This window comes from Hyperolius riggenbachi, chromosome 10 (assembly GCF_040937935.1).
Source record: "Hyperolius riggenbachi isolate aHypRig1 chromosome 10, aHypRig1.pri, whole genome shotgun sequence".
NCBI classification, from domain to species: Eukaryota; Metazoa; Chordata; class Amphibia; order Anura; family Hyperoliidae; genus Hyperolius; species Hyperolius riggenbachi.
The window spans coordinates 34,702,130-34,720,891 of NC_090655.1; the positions used below are offsets into that span (position 1 = coordinate 34,702,130).

General features: G+C 46.3%; 1 protein-coding gene across 1 annotated transcript in view; it reads left to right on the top strand.

Annotated features, from left to right (window-relative positions):
- PKD2L1 (polycystin 2 like 1, transient receptor potential cation channel) overlaps positions 1-18,762 on the top strand; it is a 115,098-nt gene that overhangs the window by 44,438 nt on the left and 51,898 nt on the right. Inside the window, exons 3-4 of the mRNA XM_068255077.1 lie at positions 4,254-4,384; positions 17,104-17,357. Coding sequence (XP_068111178.1) covers positions 4,254-4,384; positions 17,104-17,357 — 385 coding nt within the window. The remainder of the gene's footprint in view (positions 1-4,253; positions 4,385-17,103; positions 17,358-18,762) is intronic.

The following is an 18,762-nucleotide window of genomic DNA, read 5'->3' on the forward strand; positions in this document are numbered from 1 at the left end:
GAGATGCTGGATTTGCTCCCTCTACACCTCTGTCCTGATAAAGCAAGGCAGAGCCTCTCTTGCCCTCCTGCAATGGTATAGGTAGGTAGGTACTTCTATGGCTAGAAGGAGCGAGCAGTGAGGCTTGTGTAATGGCTCTGCTCTTTAAGAATCCACCTCCGTGTCCGTGAAATCTAGGATAAAGACAAGAAATAGAGCGCACTCAGAGAACCAGTGATAGGAGAGGCAGGGATGCCTGGAGTAATCTCCCCTTAGAAAGTTGCTGGCAAGCCTGTATAGGTTTGTCCAGCGGCTGCACATGTGTCCCTCTGGCCGGGGACCAGGCTTGGCAGTGTCCAGATTCTCCTTCGAAGGAAGGCAGAGCTGAAATCCGTGGTGTATCTTTGCAGGTCTCTGCCTGGACTGTGTGCAAGTTCTGCACTATGCTGCTGCACCACAGGCTATGGCAGGCTGCACTAGTGCAAAGTGTTAATGCAGTAATGAGGATGTCCAAAACTCCCTGTTGCTCTGTGTTGCTGTATAAACAACTCGCAGGCGATTAGGAGTAGTGATTAACACTTGTCAATGTAGTAGTGCATGTCAGGGGTGCTCGGATACCCTTTTTTAGATATCCGGATCCCAATCCAAACTTTTTGGTATCCAAGTAAACTCGGATATCCGAACCCAAAATCCTGGATATCCGGCTGGATTTGGATATCCGGATAGAAAACCTGAAATCCTGAAAATAGCTTAAAATGCTTCCAAAAGTCTCTTCAAATGGCAAAAACCCCTTTCGGAGGTCTCTCTCTCTCGCTCTCTCTCGCTCTCGCGCTTTCTCTCTCTCTCTCCCCGAAAGGTATTTTTGCCATTCAAGGTGATTTTGGCTTCTGCTTGGATATCTGAAGAAACCATCCGCCCAGATGTCGGATTTCAGATGGGAAATCCGAGTTTGCTCGGATAGTCAATTCGGATTTAAAAAAATATCCGACTTGCTATTCAAAGTTCGGATAGTGGACAAAGTTCGGATTATCTGGGTAGTTCGGATATCCGAAATCTTGCTGAGCACCGCTGGTGCATGTAAGAAAGGCTATGGTGGCTGCCGTGTGCTATAACAAGGTTTATTTGCTACGTGTGTTTCAGGAGGCACCTTGCCTCTTGAAATGTGCGTAGCAAATAAACCTTGCCTGGTCCCCGGCCAGAGGGATACACACGCAGCCTCTGTACAAACCAGTACAGGCTTGCCAGCAACTTTCTAAGGTGAGATTACTCCAGGCATCCCTGCCTTTCCTATCACTGGTTCTCTGAGTGCGCTCTATTTCTTGTCTTTACCTAGATCTCTTGCCCTCCTGTTATGCATTTGAAGATTAGTGATGGTCATGACTAGGAGAGTTCATGGAGAAGAATGTGATCCGTTTGGTCAGGTGATAGATATGTCTCTGATTTGCTAGTCATGGTCATGTGCAGGATGTGATCACAGCAAATCAGGGCTTTGCAAATCTATCAGCTGATCAAATAAATCGCATGCTTCTCCATGAGTTCTCCTAAACATGACTGTGGGCAACCTCCGTAGAAGCGCAGTAGGGCGCGAAACGGCTGTCAGGCAACTGTATCCAGCACCCACCGCCACCGATAGTGATACCTCTCCATTCACCAGTATGTCTATGTTGTTCCAGCACTATGGACATTTGTTTTTTGCATTTACCATGCACAATCATCTATGCATAAACAGTGTTTTGTAGCGGTGCTAGCTTTCTCTACTCCTTCCTACATGGTCCAGTTCCCTCTATGCTAGAGCACACTACACTAACCTGCAAAGAGAGAGAGAGAAAGAGAGCGCATGTTATAGCCACCCCCCATCAAGTGGATCGTCTCACTTCACACTGTAGTGCCAACCTTCTGCTACTATTTGTACTCCACCCCTACCTATGCCTAACACTTACCCCATACATATCTACATCTAACACTAACTCTTCATACCTATGCCTAACACTAACTCACCCCAACCTATACCAAACACTAACCCCCATACCTACACCTAACACTAAGGCCCCGTTCACACTTGCGTTTTGGCATGCAAACGGACCGGATCCGGATTGGATAAGGAACTGATCCGGATCGGAACCATACGGTTCCGATCCGGATCTGGTCCGTTTGCATCAGGCATGCATCCGGCTGCCATCCGGATCCGTGTGGTAAAAACAGCGAAATTACTTAAAAAAATTGTTGGGTTCAGCAGAAGGTGCACCTGGTGCACCTGTAGAATCAGGTCCTCCGCTGTTTAGGCCTCACCTCCACCTCTGGCATACTGTCAAACCGCTCCAGCACGAGTCACTGCTGCTCCACTGCTGCTCATGTGTCCCCATCCAAAATGGCCGCTAGAATACGCATAGGAAGTGGGGTAGAACGTCAGGTGTTTGTATCCTGTGTGTTCTGTGCTTTCCGTTCCCCATAGGTTTCTATTTCTGGATGGTGCAGTCAGGCTCCGGTCCAGGTGCGTGGGCCGGATGATCCGGACCCGAAAAATAGCGCATGTTGGAAAAGTGTCCAGAGTCCGGATCCGATCCGGCTCCCTTCTGTACGGAACGTACGCATGTGAATGTCCGCATAGACTTTGCATTGCTATACGGAACGTACGTTCCGTTTGTGCAGTATACGGTCCGGATCCGATCAGGCGGATCCGGACAAGGAATGCTAATGTGAACCGGGCCTTACACTTTATATCTATGCCTAACACTTATCCACTCCCACCTATGCCTAACACTAGTAATTACGCCTAACAGAGCAGTGCAGAGAGTCCTTAAGTGGGGGGGGGGGGGTCATATTTAAATGCACAGTAGTGCCTACAAGTGGTGGGGAACCTCCCCCCAACCCCCTTGCCCTGCAGTGACATGTGACCACATCTCTCCATTTGTCCCAAACCATCCACCTGAGCACCTCCATACATTCAGTCACAGAAGTGCTGGCTGCATTGAATGGTGTTAGTTGGACCTAGGTCACCGGTGGCCGTGTGTTACAAAAAGTTTTGCCTGGGGGGAAGGCAGATGATTTGTAGTTAAAGAAATAAGCTCTTTTATTAAAGTATCAATTCATCATAAAAACCAGGAGGATCAAGCAACCAGACTGCCCTTTTTCAAGCTGTTAAAGCATGTCATCCACAATACAAACTGACACAGAATCCATTTTATAGCAAACATACAAATCAGGTGATCTGAATGCGACCAATCAGGAGCTCTGACTTATTTCTAATCCCCCTGGGGCGCTGTCCTTTCTGGCTACGTGGAGGGTGAGTGTGAGGGATGCTCAATGTCCCTCTCCTTGTTATTGTTACGCTGGCTGCCGGAGCTCTGTAGGTGGGCGGGGTTGAATTCCCTGCAAGACCAGAGCATCTGATTGCCAGGAGACGCATGGACGCGGTTGCCACTGAGTTGATGCGGAAGCGGCGTCGCGTCATACCACACGTGATGGATCACGTGTGTTTTGTTTTGAGAGGAGGAGGAGGACGGAGGGTCTCGCCGCGCTCATCCCTCTGCGTGTCAGATGACAGCGTGAGTTGCCATTTTCCGTATTGATGCGGAGGGGCTGGTTTTTGATATACACACCCCTTGAGGGGTAGGGATAGTGGTGAATTTAAATGTTAGGCTGGTAGTTCTCTATCAGGTCCGTCGGCGGCCCCATGCTCCTAATTGGTCGCATTCAGATCACCTGATTTGTATGTTTGCTATAAAATGGATTCTGTGTCAGTTTGTATTGTGGATGACATGCTTTAACAGCTTGAAAAAGGGCAGTCTGCCCGAAACAGCGGAGCTGTCGCTGGTTGCTTGATCCTCCTGGTTTTTATGATGAATTGATACTTTAATAAAAGAGCTTATTTATTGAAGACGGTGCTTACTCATTGGATTCGATTACTTGGAAGGACACCTACAGTGCAAAGGTGACTGGAGTGGAGAGCACGTCATACCTTTTCCTCGGTCCACCATAGGTGCTTGCTACACATTGCTTGGATCTGATGATTTGTAGTTAGACCCCTGGGTTAGATGTTGGGGATAGTCTAGCATAGGACAAGACAATCCAAAAACTGTGTAGAAAGGGCTGTCACAAAATTGATTGTGGAATATTGGTATATGCAATACGTGGAAACCATAGTGTGGACAAAAGCAAATACCGGTACATTAACTTGCTGATGTTTACAGAATAATACAATACCTTATCCATGTTTGTTTTTCCTACTGGTAATTTCTTCAATGGTCTACTTACAACTAATGATCTCATTCTAGTGACTTATGGGATGACCAGCTCAAACACATATTACTACACAAATGTGATGTCCAACCTCTTCCTGTCTACACCCTCTGCTGATACTGGAGTCACTTTTCAGACTATAAGCAACATGAATGATTTTTGGTCGGTGAGTAGAAACTTTGGAGGAATATTGAAGATTTTTTGTCCTATGAACACCACAGATTCAAATTAAAGGATTAAGGATTAAGGCCTCTTTCACAGTGGGAATTTGCGTTTGATGCGACGTTAGTCGCACAACATGACCCTAACACAGCGCATGTAGGTTATGAAATTGGACGTTATTTTGCACTGCGTTATGTGTCTCTTGGTGCGCCGTTTTTGTCGCATACTGATGGAACGAAAACGGCGCATGCGTTACATTAAAAAAAAAATACTGAGCATGTGCAACACACACAACGCAGCAGATTTATTGCTAAACGCACAGCATGCAGCACTTTCTAAATATTGCTACACGTTACACACAACGCAACGTGTGCACTGTGAATGTTGCACAGACTTACTATTGCTGTGCGTTAGTCCACGTTAAAACATTTTCTAATGTGCGACTTTAACGTCGCACTGTGAAAGAGGCCTAAAATTCTGAACTAAAAACCCTATGTATATTTTTGGGGGAGAAATGGACAAATCCTTGCCTAACAGAAACTAAATACAGTCTCTTAAAAATGTTAATCGGAAGATATTAGTGATCCAACAAAAGTCCTACCAACCTCGGAGACCTGACACCAACATGCACTTTACTTTGCAAAGCAGATATGAAGGGAGACACCGAGAGCCCTGTAAAGTGTAGTATGTACTGGAAATGTGGGTATGATTAGGTAAGTATAAAGTAATACTTACAAACCAGGGTTACCATCCAGGCAACCAGGTGGGGAGATTAGTAGAGTTGGGCCGAACCTCCGATTTTAGGTTCGCGAACCGGGTTCGCGAACTTTCGCGGAAGGTTCGGTTCGCGTTAAAGTTCGCGAACCGCAATAGACTTCAATGGGGATGCGAACTTTGAAAAAAAAAAAAAATTATGCTGGCCACAAAAGTGATGGAAAAGATGTTTCAAGGGGTCTAACACCTGGAGGGGGGCATGGCGGAGTGGGATACACGCCAAAAGTCACCGGGAAAAATCTGGATTTGACGCAAAGCAGCGTTTTAAGGGCAGAAATCACATTGAATGCTAAATGACAGGCCTAAAGTGCTTTAAAACATCTTGCATGTGTATACATCAATCAGGGAGTGTAATTAAGGTACTGCTTCACACTGACACACCAAACTCCACTGAACAGAACAGGTATGCAGTGGCGGGTTCACTGAACAGAACAGGTATGCAGTGGCGGGTCCACTGAACAGGTATACAGTGGCGGGTCCACTGAACAGAACAGGTATGCAGTGGCGGGTTCACTAAACAGGTATACAGTGGCGGGTCCACTGAACAGAACAGGTATGCAGTGGTGGGTTCACAGAACAGGTATGCAGTGGCAGGATCAATGAACAGGTATGCAGTGGCAGGATCAATGAACAGGTATGCAGTGGCAGGATCAATGAACAGGTATGCAGTGGCAGGATCAATGAACAGGTATGCAGTGGCAGGATCAATGAACAGGTATGCAGTGGCAGGATCAATGAACAGGTATGCAGTGGCAGGATCAATGAACAGGTATGCAGTGGCAGGATCACTGAACAGGTATGCAGTGGCAGGATCAATGAACAGGTATGCAGTGGCAGGATCAATGAACAGGTATGCAGTGGCAGGATCAATGAACAGGTATGCAGTGGCAGGATCACTGAACAGGTATGCAGTGGCAGGATCAATGAACAGGTATGCAGTGGCAGGATCAATGAACAGGTATGCAGTGGCAGGATCAATGAACAGGTATGCAGTGGCAGGATCAATGAACAGGTATGCAGTGGCAGGATCAATGAACAGGTATGCAGTGGCAGGATCAATGAACAGGTATGCAGTGGCAGGATCAATGAACAGGTATGCAGTGGCAGGATCAATGAACAGGTATGCAGTGGCAGGATCAATGAACAGGTATGCAGTGGCAGGATCACTGAACAGGTATGCAGTGGCAGGATCAATGAACAGGTATGCAGTGGCAGGATCAATGAACAGGTATGCAGTGGCAGGATCAATGAACAGGTATGCAGTGGCAGGATCAATGAACAGGTATGCAGTGGCAGGATCAATGAACAGGTATGCAGTGGCAGGATCAATGAACAGGTATGCAGTGGCAGGATCAATGAACAGGTATGCAGTGGCAGGATCACTGAACAGGTATGCAGTGGCAGGATCAATGAACAGGTATGCAGTGGCAGGATCAATGAACAGGTATGCAGTGGCAGGATCAATGAACAGGTATGCAGTGGCAGGATCAATGAACAGGTATGCAGTGGCAGGATCAATGAACAGGTATGCAGTGGCAGGATCAATGAACAGGTATGCAGTGGCAGGATCAATGAACAGGTATGCAGTGGCAGGATCAATGAACAGGTATGCAGTGGCAGGATCAATGAACAGGTATGCAGTGGCAGGATCAATGAACAGGTATGCAGTGGCAGGATCACTGAACAGGTATGCAGTGGCAGGATCAATGAACAGGTATGCAGTGGCAGGATCAATGAACAGGTATGCAGTGGCAGGATCAATGAACAGGTATGCAGTGGCAGGATCAATGAACAGGTATGCAGTGGCAGGATCAATGAACAGGTATGCAGTGGCAGGATCAATGAACAGGTATGCAGTGGCAGGATCAATGAACAGGTATGCAGTGGCAGGATCAATGAACAGGTATGCAGTGGCAGGATCAATGAACAGGTATGCAGTGGCAGGATCACTGAACAGGTATGCAGTGGCAGGATCAATGAACAGGTATGCAGTGGCAGGATCAATGAACAGGTATGCAGTGGCAGGATCAATGAACAGGTATGCAGTGGCAGGATCAATGAACAGGTATGCAGTGGCAGGATCAATGAACAGGTATGCAGTGGCAGGATCAATGAACAGGTATGCAGTGGCAGGATCAATGAACAGGTATGCAGTGGCAGGATCAATGAACAGGTATGCAGTGGCAGGATCAATGAACAGGTATGCAGTGGCAGGATCACTGAACAGGTATGCAGTGGCAGGATCAATGAACAGGTATGCAGTGGCAGGATCAATGAACAGGTATGCAGTGGCAGGATCAATGAACAGGTATGCAGTGGCAGGATCACTGAACAGGTATGCAGTGGCAGGATCAATGAACAGGTATGCAGTGGCAGGATCAATGAACAGGTATGCAGTGGCAGGATCAATGAACAGGTATGCAGTGGCAGGATCAATGAACAGGTATGCAGCCAGGGACAAGTTAAGCCTAACTAATCTTTCCCTATGAGAGACTGCAGCAGCTCGCCCTACTCTAACTAATGCAGGCACACGAGTGGCCACGGCCGCCGCTGCCTGCCTATATAAGGGGGGGTGGGGCTCCAGGGGCTAGTGTAGCCTAATTGGCTACACTGGGCCTGCTGACTGTGATGTAGAGGGTCAAAGTTGACCCTCAGTGCATTATGGGGCGAACCGCAATGGGGCGAACTTTTCCGCAATAAAGTTCGCGTGCGGTACCCGCACGCGAACCACCTAGGTTCGCGCGAACCAGGTTCGCCGGCGAACCGTTCGGCCCAACTCTAGAGATTAGACCTGTCCCCACTCAGGATTAAGAAGTCGCTCTCTGTAGATCGAAAGAAAGGGGCCAAATCCCCTCCATCGATGGTGGACTCGAGTAATGTACAAGTAAACCGAGGCACCAAAAGGATAAAAACAGCTAAATTTGTTAAAAAGGAGGAGGTAGCGGTGGACTTAACCCTTCGAAGCAGACATGAGATGTCCGAGGCGCTAACTGTTTATCAGACTGAATGAGTTTTATGCTCCTTCTATAGCCTGATGAAGCAGGATATGCCTGCGAAACGCCTTACAACTGCTTGGAGTATGTAAATAAACTATTTTTGTTGAATATTAAGCAACAAGATTTTGTGTCTGCTTCGAGGGGGTAAGTCCACCGCTACCTCCTCCTTTTTTTTTAACAATTTAGCTGTTTGTATCCTATTGGCGCCTCTGTTTACATGTACATGCACCTTACTTTCTTCTCATTGATGAACTACAACTGACAAAACTAAAACATAATTTTTAAAGGGAACCTGTACTGAGTAAAATAATTTAAAATAAACACATAAGGTAACTTCAAATGAACATTAAATAGTTACCTTGCCATCAGTTCCTCTCGGCTCACCATTTTCTTCTGACAATGATCCCTTCCAGTTCTGACAACATTTTGTCAGAACTGAAATATATCAGTTGCTGTCAGTTATATATCAGTTGTTGTCGGTTATAGCTGAGTGAACAACTGATGTTCACAGTAATGTCCATGTTTCCCTATGGCTCAAGTGGGTGATGTTACAGTTTAACTGTGTGCTTACCAGGAAGCCATTAGGGGTGATGACCATTTTCAAAATGGAGGACAGAGAATTCCCTTGATCACAGTGGACAAACAGGACACGGGACAGGAGAAAGAGATTGAGGAGTAGACTACACGGGAGGTAAGTATGACTTGTGTATGTTTATTTTGACTTTTAATTTTCAGTTCAGGTTTTCTTAAGACAAAGAGCCTGATGCACAAAAGGCTGGTAATTTTGCTGTGTATTGGTGCCACGCGTGTTAGAGGGCTAACATTTGGCATAAGGAGAGTTACCATAGCAACTAATAGAGTAACGAGTGGTGATAACATGGCACTAATAGAATAACAGGAGGTGCTCCCCTGGTGTTAGGACTGTTAACCACTTCGCATCCAGACCTTTTTTCCCCACTTATGGACCAGAGCAGTTTTGACAGTTTAGCTATGTCCTTATTTAATTAGAAATAACTTTATCCCTACTTACGACACAGAAATTAAATATATATTGGTTTTTTTTTTCAAGACAAACTAGGCTTTCATTGTATGCCATTTTTTTTCCATCGAACAATTTTGTTTTCTATGATTAATTTTTATGGGAAAACAAAGAAAAAAAATAGAAAAAACATTTATTTCTCAGTTTTACCAATTCCAGTTTAAAAATAAAAAGTTCTACTCTAGATAAAAAACACAAATTTTGTTTGGCTATTCTGCTTATCACAAAACTTAGATTATGTTCCGGTCACAATTTATGGTGAAGATATTTGATTCTGAAATAATGCTACAGAGTGTATTTTTCACTATGAAATGAGAAAACAAAAGTATTTTTAATAGTAAAAATCAATCTCATTAGCTCAGGAAACATATATTCCCATTCACCAATTAGTGCTGCATCAGATAGTGCCAGAAATGTGCACAGGAGCAAGCCCAATCCTGCACAGCACTGCTTCTGCTACAAGACGTATATCTACTGACTTGTGGCTTAGATGAAGTCACAGAGGACATATATGTACTGACTTGTGGATAAAGTGGTTAAAATTGGTGTTCTCTGCTTGCTCATGGTAAAATATTTAGCTCCTGCTTTGAATTCAGACAACTTTTTCCCAGGTTGATCCCAGTGGTTGCTCCTCTAAGGAACTGTACAATTTTTGTATCTATTAGCAGTTTGTCTCATTAGATACTGTTGTAGTCCGATATACTGTAATATTCAGTCCAATGACAGTTCATAGAACATTCCTTTATTGCAATTTGGCCATTGTCCCCAAACATGGAATACTAAGAAATATAAGAAATGTAACCTCTCGCACTGTTTGTGAGGATCCGCTGGGCTGCCTGCGCAGGCAGGCAGCCTTTTGACCACTGTTCAGGTCTGCATTCTGCAGGTCTCTGGAAGAGAGACCTTTTGTCAGTATTGCAGCTTGCTGCTGAAGAATTTGCATACGTTTGTCATGCAAATTGCCTAGCCACATCCCTTGTAGGCCTGCTCTATATATACCATGTGATATCACAGACCTTGGCTGGTCATAAGAGTTAGATCCTATGTGACACTCGCCGGGAGTGTCAGCCTTGCTCTTTGTTGAAGATTAGCCTAGAGTAATCCCTGGAAACTGCACTGGGCATGTTTCCTTAGTGCAGTTAGGATTGCTTATCTGTTTTGTTTGTCTGTTGCGATTGTCCTGTCCCAGCGGTGGTCGACAGGAAATGGTTCTGTGTCTGGGTGCTAACCGGAACAGCGGTTGTTACTGGTAGCCCCTTCTGATCTGTTTCCCTGGATCGCATTAGCATCTTTGCGCTAGTGCTGTGGATCCTTCTGTTCTGCTACTCTGTACCTGGATCGCACTAGCATCCTGCGCTAGTGCTGTGGATCCTTCTGTTCTGCTACTCTGTACCTGGATCGCACTAGCATCCTGCGCTAGTGCTGTGGATCCTTCTGTTCTGTCTCCCTGGATCGCACTGGCCTCTTTTCGCTAGTGCTGTGGATTCCATCTCCCGCCTGTTCCTGTTTTCGTGTGTCTGTCTTGTCTGCTACGAACGCTTGCTGGAGGCTCGGGGAGGTAACCGTTAAGCAAGCGCTCGCGTCCTCTGTTTCATGTTTGTCTGTCAATGGTTAGTTAGGCGTGCTTGTCTCTATTGTGCTTATCACGTGGAGACCGCGCATAAACGCGTGCACTGTTGCGAATGAGTGCGGTGTTCGTGTTTAGCTAGCGTTTGTTATTTTCCGTATCTCCTCATTGTATGATTTGCTGTGCCTTTGCTACTCTCGTGCTCTGCCTTGCTATAACCTTGCGTCACGTCTGGCGATCGCACCTCTCGCGATCGCGTTCCTACTTCATATCTGCTGTGGTGTGCGCTCCGTCATGGGTTGGCGACTAGTTTGGTGCACACACATACAATCTGTCTCTGTGTTCATTCTCAATCGCCTCTCTTGCGATTGCGTTCCGTCCCTTCGTGCAATTCCTGTCTGGCGTGTGTGGTAGGGCAGAGGAGCTGTTCCTCTGCACTCCACAGCTCCCCCTGTCGACAGGAACTTTCCCTCTACAGGAGCGTTGCACCTTCTGCTGGGTTTCCGCAAATTATACGTTTGTGGAGGATTTCCGCAGTGTCAGCGCACACGTCTTGTGCGCTGATCACGGAGAGAATTCCACAATCGTTACAGTTTACATTTCAAATACTTGTGTAGTCTTAGGCCTCGATTCATCATTGTCTTTGCGATACCTTTTTCCAGTTTGTTAAATTACCGAATTCGAAGTTTATCGATTTCTATTTGTATTCATCAAGGTTTTTCCGTATTCAATAAAATATCGATAATTATTTGGTAACGTGTCGATAGTTCCATTTTACAGCGGTAATTTAACACAAGGCCATAAGATTCCTGTGGAATTGTGGGTAAAAAGGCAGTCCTTTGAACACCACGTAGCAACATTCCGAATAGGGCTCAACACCTGGACCAGGATTCTGGAAATGGCTTGGGACAATCCACAATTTCGCCAGCTATGGCTTGATAGGAGCCTTTTCTGAAAAAATGTAGTGCAGCTAGCAATTTAGTTAACCCTGGCACTGCCTGTGTTCTCTTACAAGATGGTTCAAGAGAAATGCAGATGTCCTGGTATAGCAAATAAATATCTTACAAATTAATAGTTCTAGACCTTATTCTTGCCCTTCTGTGCCTTTGCATCACTCTCAGCTGATACATAACCACTTCAAATGGCTCCATCTTCTCTGTCACCAATGATCTGACAGGAATAACGACAGAGCAGTGAAGGAGATAACTAATCCTAAATTTAACGCTAAACCACGCCCATTTCCATTTTATCGCATCATTACCGAATGATTACCGAATGCTCGCTAACAGCTGTAGATAACTTTGATGAATCCTGAAATCAACTTACCAAACACACAATTGGAGAAACTCACTCCCAAACAGTTCTCTGCTGCTTTATAAAGCCTGCAGGCTGCTTATAAGCCAATGAGAAATGCACACATATAATACACCTAGCTTGCAGTGATTAATCAAGCAGAAGCTGAGCAAGTCAGCCAGTCAGTTGGAGAGGGCTTCAGTTGCATATAGACAATGGCTATATGACCAGCCCCCTGCTGGTCATATAGCCATTGTCTATATGCAACTGAAGCCCTCTCCAGCGTGCAGGATATTCCCTCTCATCTGCCCCCCTCCTAACTAAACTGCATGGGATACTACAATAAAATTAAAAACAATGGTGCATGAGCCAGCCTGGGGCCCCGGGAACTCTCACTGCCTGGGGCCCCAGAACCAGCATCTAACACCATATGTGAGCGCAGCCAAACCCTTGGAGCTGCCACCCCCAAGGCCTGTCTCCTACTGCTCTAAAACTTACCAAACACAGTGAGAGTTCCCGGGGCCCCAGGCTGGCTCATGCACCATTGTTTTTAATTTCCTGAAATAAACTTATCAAGTTCGGTATTTTACCGAGCTGTCGGTAATTGATTCGATAAGTCTTGCTGAATCGAGGCCTCAGTGTGCTCACTGTATATGTGTGTGTATGGGAAGTATGGCAGCAGGCAAGAAAGATGATTACTAGCATTTCTTTTTCTTGTGGAAGTGCCAGGGTCAGCTTAAAGGACAACTATCGATTGTTTTTTTAAACTGGGCTGGGGATAGCTTGCATAGTATTCCTAAGTACTGCTGTATCTCTCCCCCTGCTTATCTCTTCCTTTAATGTTCTAAAATACCTTTCATGGAGTGGTGTAGGACCAGGGGACGGATCAGTGAATCGTGAGAGGAGGGGGGGAGGGAGAAATCCCTCTCCCTACATCTGTTAACCCTGTGTCTACTTTATATATTTAGCATATGACATATGACAGGTCTAAACTGCAGCTGTAGTTTTTTCTCTCTAAATGGCTCATTGAGAGAGACAAAACTCAGGCTTTGAGGGTTGGCTGTCTGAGGAGAATAATGCACTGACATGTTTTGTGTGTGAAACCTGATACCAAAGCAGGCTTTTCATACTAAAGTTTTCTGTTTCTGTTTTTTTTTTTTTTTTTGCTGTAGTCTGTGAGAAAAGTGACAATACAGTCAGTGCTGGTTCCTCTTTGCTAATAAATGTTATTATTATTATTTAGTATTGTATAGCGCCAACATCTTACGCAGCGATGTACAGAGAATATAGTCTTGTAGTGACAAGACTGGCCCTCAGAGGAGCGCACAATCTAATCCCTACCATAGTTATATGTCTATGTATGTATCGTGTAGTGTATTTATTGTAGTCTAGGGCTAATTTAGGGGTAAGCCAATTAACCTATCAGTATGTTTTTGGGATGTGGGAGGAAACCGGAGTGCCCAGAAGAAATCCACGCAAACACGGGGAGAACATACAAATTCCTTGCAGATTTTGACCTGGCTGGGATTCAAACCGGGGACCCAGCGCTGCAAGGCGAGAGCGCTAACCACTACGCCACTGTGCTGCCCAATGCAGCTAAAATCTACACACAATGAATTACAGCTTTTGCTTCTGATGTTTATCATGAAAAGTAGGAAAATGCACACAGCTACTTAGACATTATTTGTACATTGTAATTTTAGAACACTTGGGCATTGATAGTTGTCCTTTAAGGGCAAGACAAGTGAGATACCGGTCTTGAGTCCCACTCCCTGGGAATGTTGCACTCTCAGGTATGCTCTAAGTGTACCTATTAAACTAATACAATACTGCGTTTTGTAGTGTCACTACAGGCTCACGCAACTATGCTGTGCACTGCAAATGACATTAAATGATCGGGAATGGTGGTTATTGGTGATGTCAACTGCGGGTTGATCACGGTGGCAAACAGCGGTGCAGTTGTATAGTGTATGCCCAGGTTTAAAGGGATCCTGAGCACTCAAAAAAAATGAAACTGTTACTTACCTTGGGGCTCCCTTAAGCCCACCTTAGGCCGTGAGGTCCCACAGCATCCTCCTTGCTCCTCTCCCGGTTACGATGGTGTCTCAGTTACCAGCGACTTTTGAGCTGGCGCTCCACATCCTCACGCCAGCCGCTACGCGCCATAGTGCCGGCCGGCATGACAGCCCTGCGCATGCGCGGTTTAGAGTTAGAAAATCGTGCAGGACTGTCACGATGGCTGGCGCAATGACGCATAGCGGCCAGCGTGATGATGTGGAGCATCTCCATTAAGGAAGATCTGGCCGACCTTCAGCCCAAAAGTCGCTGGTAACGTAGGGACCTGGAGAAGAGCCAGGAGGTCGCTGGGGAACCTCGCAGCCTACGGTGGCCCGGAGGAAGCCCCAGGTAAGTACAAGTTTAATTTTTTTGTAGTGCTCAAGGTCCCTTTAAGCATGATCGCTGGACAATAAGTTAGGAGAGGTTGAGCACAGTCCAGCGTAGCTGAGCTTGCAGAGAGAGCAGAAGCTGTGTAGCCAGGAGATAGAGCATGGTGGAGATCAGGGATTGTCCATGAATCGATCCTTGTTGCCTCTTTTATGCAAGCCAGTTAGTTGCACAAGTTAAATGTAATAGGACCCCTGCAACTGGCCACTAGACTGTCAATTTAGACGTTGCATATTTATCGGAGTACAAATTCTGTGAGGCACATTACAGGCTACAAATGTATAAGGGCCAGTGATGTAGCTAAGTAGCTAGGGGCCACAGTGCAAGTTTTACATTGAGCCCCTTCAAAGCCATTGATCTAAAACAGGCATGGGCAAACTTGGGCAAACTTGGCCCTCCAGCTGTTAAGGAACTACAAGTCTCACAATGCATTGCAGGACAGCCACAGTCATGACTCATAAAGGCAAATGCATTGTGGGACTTGTAGTTCCGTAACAGCTGGAGGGCCGACTTTACCCATGCCTGGTCTAGAACATTAAAATCTGCCAAAAACAGTTGCAGTGACAGTGTTGTAAGCAGGAGGAGGAGAACAGTTTGCTAATGATTACCGCTATTCAAAGGCCATATAGAGGTGATCATTACCAGTATAAAACCAATGAAGAGTGAATACAGCAGTTGAAGGAGGGTCCTCAAAGAGCCCCTTTGGTCTAGGGGCCCATAGCCTGCCTTCCATGGGGGCACCAAGAACTGGCTATCCAACTGAGGGAGGGCATCTACTCCTGGCTACATATACTGAGGGCACCAACACCTGGCCACCTATACTGGAGGTACTGTCCCCTGGCTACCTATGGGAGAGCTACACCTGACTTCCTATACTGGGGGCACCTATACCTGGCTACCCACCTATACTGAGTCTGAGAGCGTTTTTTGTTGTTGTTGTTGAGGGGGGGGGGGACACGCACTGCGGCTATAATGCGTGGTGAAAATTGTCGGTGCTGTGCTATCGTTCCAAATTGGGGAGGGGAGAGGCTAACTGTCTCACTTAAGTGTGTGTGCGTGCGTGCGTGCGTGCGTGCGTGCGTGCGTGCGTGTGTGTGTGTGTGTGTGTGTGTGTGTGTGTGTACACTCACGTGAAGAGGAGGGGGCACCAAAATCAGGTTTCGCTCAGGGTGCTGTGAAACCTAGGGCCGGCCCTGTAGGGGCCCTGGTGCGGTTGCTACGTCTGCATCCCCTATTGCTATGCCACAGATGAGGGCATATGCATGTGGCAGAACAATTACTGGGGTGCCTGTAATGGGCAGAATATTTGAGGGCACAGGAGGGACTGCATCTGAATGAAGGCTCATGTAACAAATGTTTTATGAATATATTACAATAAGTAAATGAGAGAAGCTGTAGCATGAATGCGTAACATGGAAGGGGTTGAAAATGTTTGAAATTTTTTTTTTATCCATGCTTGCCAGTCAACGCATTTCAAGGTGGGGTAAGAACTACGAAGCAGGGCTTTTCAGCGCCTGTTGTGAGACTGAACCGCATGAAGCTTGGTGCTGCTATAGTGGTAACTCTATAGTCCGCACCCTACGCACGGGGTAATTCGGGGATCTGGGGATTGCCGGCCCCTGAATTACATCTCACTCTGAGTTGCGATGACTCGGACGGGAAATAGTATTTAACCACTTGAGGACCACAGGCTTACACCCCCCCTAGTGACCAGGCAATTTTTTACAAATCAGCGCTCTGCAGCTTTAACAGTTTGTGTGGCCATACAACTTAGCAGCTAAATGCATTTTAGTTCCTTTTCTTTCCACCAACAGAGCTTTCTGTTGGTGGAATCGGATTGCTGTTGCAATATCTTTTATTTTTTATTAATAAATATTATTATTATAGTTTTATTATTATACTAGTGACCTTCGCCCATTTAAAAACGGGCTCTAGGTCTGTCATCGCAGACTCATGCGTGTGTGTACCCACCAGAGTCAGCAGAGAATGATCGTTCCCTACTATTCTCCACCCCCAGGACTTGACGCCAATCGGCGTTAGGCGGTCCTGTGGGAGCCACTCTGTGACCGCCCATCGGCGTTAGGCGGTCCTGTGGGAGCCACTCTGTGACCGCCCATCGGCGTTAGGCAGTCCTGGGGCAGCCACTCTGTTGACCGCCCATCGGCGTTAGGCAGTCCTGTGGGAGCCACTCTGTGACCGCCCATCGGCGTTAGGCAGTCCTGGGGGAGCCACTCTGTGACCGCCCATCGGCGTTAGGCAGTCCTGGGGGAGCCACTCTGTTGACCGCCCATCGGCGTTAGGCGGTCCTGGGGGAGCCACTCTGTTGACCGCCCATCGGCGTTAGGCAGTCGCAGAGCAGTTAACGCCCCCAAAATTTGTTCAGCTGCAGTCTGAGCCAGCATTTGGCTCACCCAGCGCCAAAAAGCCATGGCACCAGGACACCATGTACGCCAATAAGGCCAGGAGTAGGCCCCGTACTACAAACATATTATAAGATAAAGTGTTGGCTAAATGTTGATTCATCAGGTTATCAGTTTTGAGTGGAAAGGCCAGTTATGGAAATAAGGTTGAACTGTAGTACTGACTTCAGTGTGCTTTTTTCTGTTTAGTTTTCACAGGGACCATTATTGGATGGCCTTTACTGGACAAAATGGTACAACAATGCTACTATACACGACAGTACACACTCCTTCATTTACTATGAGAACTTACTGCTTGGGGTGCCACGTTTGCGTATGCTGAAAGTGGAAAACAACTCTTGCGTGGTTCATAAAGACTTCAGAGAGGACATCTCTGGCTGCTATGATGTTTACTCCAAGGATGAAGAAGACAGGACTCCGTTTGGACTGATTAATGGCACAGCGTAAGTTTTAGATCCTCCCCTCCCTGCATGTATGTGTATGTATATGTAGGTGTGTGTAGTGGCAGACAAACCCAAGAGTGGTCCCCTGTGCAGAATGTGTGTGTGGGGGGGGGGGGGGGGGAGGGAGACTATACGAGTGGGTGTGATCATATCAGATCATAGGTGGATCCAAAAATTGTCAATAACATAACAATTCTGTAGGCACTGTGCTAATGTAGCACAAGGTCCTCCAGCACCCAAGGCTGAGACACCAAAGTGCGCCCCTCCATCCCCCCACTCCAGCCGTCACACACTGATTGCTATTAGAGAAAGAGGCACTCCAGAACCTCCTCCACCGCCTCCCGCTGCTGCAGCTGAGATCCCGCCGGTCTGCTGACAAAATAGATTACCCAAACCTCCTCCACCGCCTGTCGGATGAGTTGTGTGATAAGAAGAAAAAAGGTTTAGACAAGAGTATGGCACTGATATCCTAATAAACAAACCAGTAACCAAAAAGTGCTCGTATAAAACGCCGATTTATTGAATTGCAAAATACTAAAAAGACCAACATCAAGTTTGTCATCTATATGTGCATATAATAAAATCAATGCCATGATAAGCCCATCAGTAAAACTGTAAATTGTGACTGGGTTTTGATCAGATAATGATTGATTCCTTACCTATATGGCAACGATCAGTCTAGATCAGTCCACCTCCAATGCTCAAGGGCCTCACACATTTTTGGCACTGTTTTAAATTAATTGATTGGACTGAATCAAAAAAGGTGTGGTTCTTCAAGTAGGATATGGCCTTCGAGGACTGGAGTTGGTCTAGATTGACTTCAGCAGAAATTAACCATCGATCAAACTACAAGCCTTGTACAACATTGCTATTGTCCATCGATTCCTCATTGCTCTGCCTTGCCGTCTGGTAACTGAATGGAAAAACTGATACGTCTATGACCAGCTATAGTTAAGCTTCATTGCATGTATGTGAATGTATGCACTGCAAACAAGGCCAGATTTAGACTTTTTGTGCCCCTAGGCAAATATGTTGTGTCTCCCCTTTCAGTGCCCCTCCCATTCCATGTGCAGCCCCCTCTTCCATGTGTATCATGTATGTACAGCAGCCCTTTCTTTCATTAACCGCTCCCTTGGGCCTCAGTTTGCCTTCTTCATTTGCTGTTCTCCATTTCCAGTCTCCTATTTCATGTTCAGGTGCCTCCATGGGCTGCAGCCGCCCAAGGCCCAGGCCTGTGTGGCCTTTCCAGATATCCAGCCCTGACTGCAAATGTGAATGTTTCAAATCTATCTATTGCTATTATACTAGTACCAAAAGTTTTGAATGATTGTTTCTGAAATTTAACACGGGGGGTAGGAGGCGCCCTAAGGGGTACTGTTAGCACGATACTTCCGTCGGAGACAGA